General features: G+C 43.7%; 1 protein-coding gene across 1 annotated transcript; it reads left to right on the plus strand.

Moving 5' to 3' along the window:
- The first annotated feature begins 510 nt into the window (after nucleotides 1-510).
- LOC125521522 lies at nucleotides 511-3896 on the plus strand. The gene is made up of 6 exons (XM_048686576.1): nucleotides 511-729; nucleotides 1600-1857; nucleotides 1950-2056; nucleotides 2171-2303; nucleotides 2451-2645; nucleotides 3170-3896. Exons 2-6 carry the CDS (start codon nucleotides 1609-1611, stop codon nucleotides 3593-3595), a joined length of 1110 nt encoding a protein of 369 aa, XP_048542533.1. The 5' UTR covers nucleotides 511-729; nucleotides 1600-1608; the 3' UTR covers nucleotides 3596-3896.
- The last annotated feature ends 1445 nt before the right edge of the window (nucleotides 3897-5341 follow it).

Consider the following 5341-nt stretch of genomic DNA (forward strand, 5'->3'; position numbering starts at 1 on the left):
ATCCCAATCACGTGTTTTCTATTCCTATGGCTTTAGAATCCTGCAAATCAAAATCAAACATCAACGAATCGTGCGGAAGCACAACTCTCCCGCAAAATTACGAGAATGATAAAAATCTAACATCAAATTTTTAAACATGTTGGTTGTGTGCATCACTCGATTCAGAGGCCGGAGGTAGTCCTCCCTTTCGAAGAAGATTTTCAACTATGACAAAATCAAATGTTTTTTTATGAAAAAATATGTTTGTCGCCAGGATGACAATTAAACTTCGCAAGCATGATAAATCCAGAAAAAAAACCTTAGCTATGCTTGTTAAGGAAAACAGCCATTATCGCGACACCATAATTTGCCATAATAAACATTCGATTGTCATGTTAAAAAATCTGACGTTCGATTTGTAGCGAAATCTTACAATTAAACGCTCTTTCAATACCCGATATCTCGAGGTCCCTGGATGCAATTTTGGAAGACCAAGTCCAAAAGACCAAAGCACAAGAGCAGCAGCGCAGGCGACACGAGGACCAGGACAGTATAACTTGACGCCCCGCTCGCTCAGGCTCAGCCCATTCCAGTCGAGGAGGACGGCAGCAGGAAAGGGTAGAACCAATCAACCGATTCCCCCTCCCCACTCCACCCCGCGCCGCAGCGAGAGCGAACTGGTGCCTGCCTGCCACTGCCGGCCGCGTCGTCTTCGTCCTCTCCCTCCCTCCCCCTGCGCTCCCGTCCGAGGTAGCCCTCCTCTCCCCCGATTCATCCCTCGCGATCCCTCCCCGCAGCAGCATTTGCTCCTCGGATCTGGGCTCACGGCCCGCTTCCCCTGCGGCGTGATCCGTTTTCCTGTCCAAGTAATTTCTAGGTGTTTTGCGGGCTAGATCTCGCCGAATTTGGTTACCGTGGATGAAATGCCGGGCGTGTTTAGCGCTTCCTTGACCCGCTCGTGCCGCGGCTGGGAGCAGCGGCGGAGTTGGAGATCTGTCCATCATTGGGAAATCGGTGCTAAATCGAGGTTTTGGTGTAGTAGGTTGATGGATATTAGGCCATGGATGGAATTGCGGTAGTCATGCGTAAATAGCTAGGGTCGGTAAAATCCGGCGCCCCTGCTACTACGCTCGGTGATGCTTAGGTCGTTGAGTTGACTCTACCATGTCACTGATCTAGTTCATGGTGAATTCCTGTGCGGCGGCACTTCTAGCTGTTTTGCGTGTGGTTTAGGTTCTTAAGTGGTTATTGGTACCTAGTAAGTATTTCCTCGCATGATTGCTCAACAGAAATGAAGTGTTTGTTTCCGGAGGAATTTAGGTCAAGGAGAGCTCCCCAGTGCCCACAGTGTAGTGCAATCGATTTTCATTATTTTGTGGGAGTCGTTTGCAGTCGACTTGCTTTGATGAAGTTAATTTTGTGAAAACCATCTAATCTGCACTAGTTTTTGCTGTCATATTGTTGTTCGATTGAATGACTTAGTACTGCCTGTAACGTACATTTATGAAAAACGCTCCACACATTTATCAGAGATGCTCCACTATTTTTCTATGTAACTGCTAGGAGAGGCAGCAGTTTCTTTTTTCTTCTTCTTATATCTGTTTCTGGCAATCAATGCAGACTGTGAACATGTCAGATAGTGCATTGCAAGATCTCAATGCTGCTCAATCTGTTGTGCTGGAGAAAAGCAAAGACAGTTCTGTGGAACCCTGCAGTTCTAAGCCTGTCTTAAACGGGAACAAATGTGTCAAGAAGGAAGGAAATGCTGTACCTGCATGTCCTGATGTAACCAATGGATGCGATGCTGTAGTTGTAGATGTTGAATATATTGATTCTGAGAATCTCACGGATCTTCCAGATGTTGACACAAGCCTGAGTGTATGCCTCTAGTTGTTCATATTCATGCCTTTTTATTGGATGCTTAAAGTTCTTTCTGTGACCTAAGGTTTTCCATTTTCTATTTTCAACAGACTTTGCTTGCTAGGTTGGATTCAAAGGATTGGATCAAGACATGTGAAGCTCTTAATAATGTTCGTCAGTTGGCAATATATCACAAGCAAAGGTTGCAGGAGCTGCTGTAAGTTGTTTCCTTGTTTTTGGAGTAACTTTTATTAGCTTACAACACCATCTGTGCTTCCACAATGCTATAAAACTATACTACATCTCTTATATTGATTGTGTCAAATTCCAGGGAGCCTCTAGTTCCTCTTATTGTGAAATCTGTTAAGAATCCAAGGAGTGCTCTATGTAAAACTGCACTTATGACCTGCGCTGACATCTTTAAGGCATACGGTGAACAAATGGTCGACTTGATTGATCTGCTGGTGTGTTCCCCCCCCCCCCCCCCCCCCCCCTTCTTAAAAAGTTAAATATTGTTGTGCATGACTGTACATGTTTAGTTTTCACTCGATGATTTCTTGCACTAACCATGAAGTCTCTTAAAACATCTTGTCTGTCAAATGTGTTCACAGCTAATGCCGCTATTTCTGAAATCTTCACAAGACAAGCGCTTTGTTTGTGAAGCAGCTGAGGCAGCCCTTATATCAATGACAAGCTGGATCTCCCCCTCTGTATTGTTACCAAAAATGCAGCCCTACCTCAAGAACAGGAATCCACGAATTCGAGCAAAAGCATCTGTTTGTTTCAGTAAGAGTGTACCACGCCTTGTAAGTGGAAGTCTCCTCAAATTTATCTGAGATCATAGCTTATTGTCAAACTATCTCCAACCAAAGTATCAATTAAATACACCACATAGTAATTTTTTTTCTGATGTCCCAATGGCTCAATTAGATACAGTTGTACAGATTGATAATTTGACCTCCTTGTGCTATTCTTTTCTGTCCATGGGGTTTAGTTAAGAGTTTCCATTGAACGTCCTCCAGAAGTTTGCACTTTATTTGGATATGCAGATGCTTTGCTTGAATTTTCTTTCTCATGTTATGAAGCTGGAGCTTAGCTGCAGATGATTCCATGCATGTGGCGGAAGTTTGATGAGTTCAGAATATTAGTGGCTACTGTATGTTTAGCTGTAGTCTTTTGTTCAAAGATCTTCACACCAGTCATTTCAGTAGGGTGACCATTTATTGGAGATTGAGCATATAAATTATTAGGTGGTGTGGGTCTGCGTGCACCGGCTTACTCTTGGTTGCTGTTCTAAATGTTATAACAGTACCTTCTTCTTTCTACCCAGGGTCTGGAGGGAATCAAAGAATACGGAATGGACAAGCTCATTCAGGTCGCAGCAACCCAGCTCAGCGACCAGCTTCCTGAATCAAGGGAGGCTGCTCGTAACCTTTCACTGGAGCTACAAGCATTCTATGAGAAGTCTCAAGCCTCTGGTTCAGCCGAAGATGAAAGTGCACCTGCTATTTCACCAGAAGCTGAAACCTGGGAGGCTTTCTGTCTATCTAAGCTTTCCACGTTAAGCGCCCAAGCAATCCTCCGTGTCACTGTGGGTGTCCCCGTTGCCCCGAAAGAAGGCGGCATCTCTGCTGCTCTGAAAGAAGGCGCCGTCCCTGCTGCCATGAAAGAAGGTGGCATCTCTGTTGTTGTTGCTCCAAAAGAAGGTGGCGTCCCTGTTGCTACGAAAGAAGGTGCTGCGGCCGTGGGCTGCTAGCGTTGGGAGTTGGCTGACACAAAGCGATGTTGCGATTTTTCCACATCCAATTCAAGTTTTTGCTGTACATGGTTTATGGGTTCCTCAGTCGGTAAATCGAATCTCCTTTTGCTGGAGTTCTTCAGGCTTGAGGCCTGGGGTGGGTGTTAATATTGGTGCGAGATATAGTCCCTTATAGTTGACTGTATAATCTTTTGGTTCCGTCACTACTTATCAGTTTGGCATTGGTTGGTCAGTCAGGGAATGTAGAATTTCTTCCACCGTTCAATATTTGGAGTACTACAGCCCCTTCTTTTCTTTATGTGTTCGCGTATGCATTTTTTTAATTTGCGTTTTGTGGTTTTAGCTTTGGATGTACTTGGTTCCATTTGTGTTCCAACCGGAGCTGCATCTAGCTCAATGCACACCCACCGATAACCGGAGTCATAATCAGGAGAGCGGAGAGCGTTTGTAACAGGAGTCATAATCAGGAGAGTGGAGTGCCCTCTTGCAAAGGAGCGTTTGGCTGCCGTGTATTTTTGAGACGAAGACATCATATCAGCTTTATTAATCATAGACTAGTTACATTGTTCATGAGGGTCGCAAGATAATATCGAGGTGTTCATTGGCCCAAGTACATAAAATAATATAAATCAGTGTTCATTCATGTGCCATGATTCATTCGCGTCCCTTAGAGCAACTCCAATGGGGCGATCCAAACAGACGGCGATTTCGTCTCGTTTTTTGTCCGTTTGGATTGGCCGTCCGCTCGGCGTCCGTCCTGTTTTATTTTTATTCGGCTTGTAAAACTATGATTTATTCAATTTAAACCATGTTATTTGACTATATGTTTAAATGCAAATTCATCAATGCAAAATTGAGCTATTTGTTGAAATTGGGCGGCCAAGCATCCCTGCGAAGCCTTTGCTGGCATTCATCGCTAGGGCTGCAAACGAGTTGAGCTCGAGCGAGTTGGAGTTGGCTTAGCTCAACTCATATGAAAATTCGAGCGAGCTCAAACTGAGTGAAGCTCATGATCGAGCTGTAGAACATGATTCGTGCTCAATTTATAACGATCTCAAGTCGATCTTGAGCTAGTTTCGAGCCAAATAAGATGATAAAAATTATAAATCTATGGATGAAAAAAAATCAAGATGAATATGCTGGGATCCTTTGCAAAAAATATAGGATATTTAACACATAGTCGACCACGTGTCATAATTAGGCCTAAATCTTCTTTGCACTTGATTAAGTTTCCAGATTCGTTGGTAAATAAAATGCAGACAAATATGGACAACATATATAGTAATAAATATTCTTATTTCCATTTAATATATGGCATGATCATTTACCATAATGATATTCTGTCGAGTTATCGAGCTAAAATTGAACGAGCCAATATTGGCTCAAGATCGGCTCGTTTCTCGGTCGAGCTACATAAAGTGTTCAAACTCAGCTTGTTTCTTTTCAAGTCCATCTCGAGTCGAGTCAAAAAGCAAGTCCATCTCGAGCGGCTCACCAGCCTCGAGCTTTTCTTGCAGCCCTATTCATCGCCAACAAACGGGCTGTATCTTCAGGAGTCGGCTCTCTCAAGTACTCAGGGTCAAACACAGCAATAGCAGCCTTGTAGAACTTATACAGAGACTTTAGACATGTAGACTCACTCATACGGATGTACTCGTCAATGAGATTACCGGGCACTCCTTATGCAAGCATTCGGATGGCAGCAGTGCATTTCTGATAAAAGGAGAAACTAATCTTGACAAC

Source organism: Triticum urartu, chromosome 7, assembly GCF_003073215.2.
Source record: "Triticum urartu cultivar G1812 chromosome 7, Tu2.1, whole genome shotgun sequence".
Taxonomy (NCBI): Eukaryota; Viridiplantae; Streptophyta; class Magnoliopsida; order Poales; family Poaceae; genus Triticum; species Triticum urartu.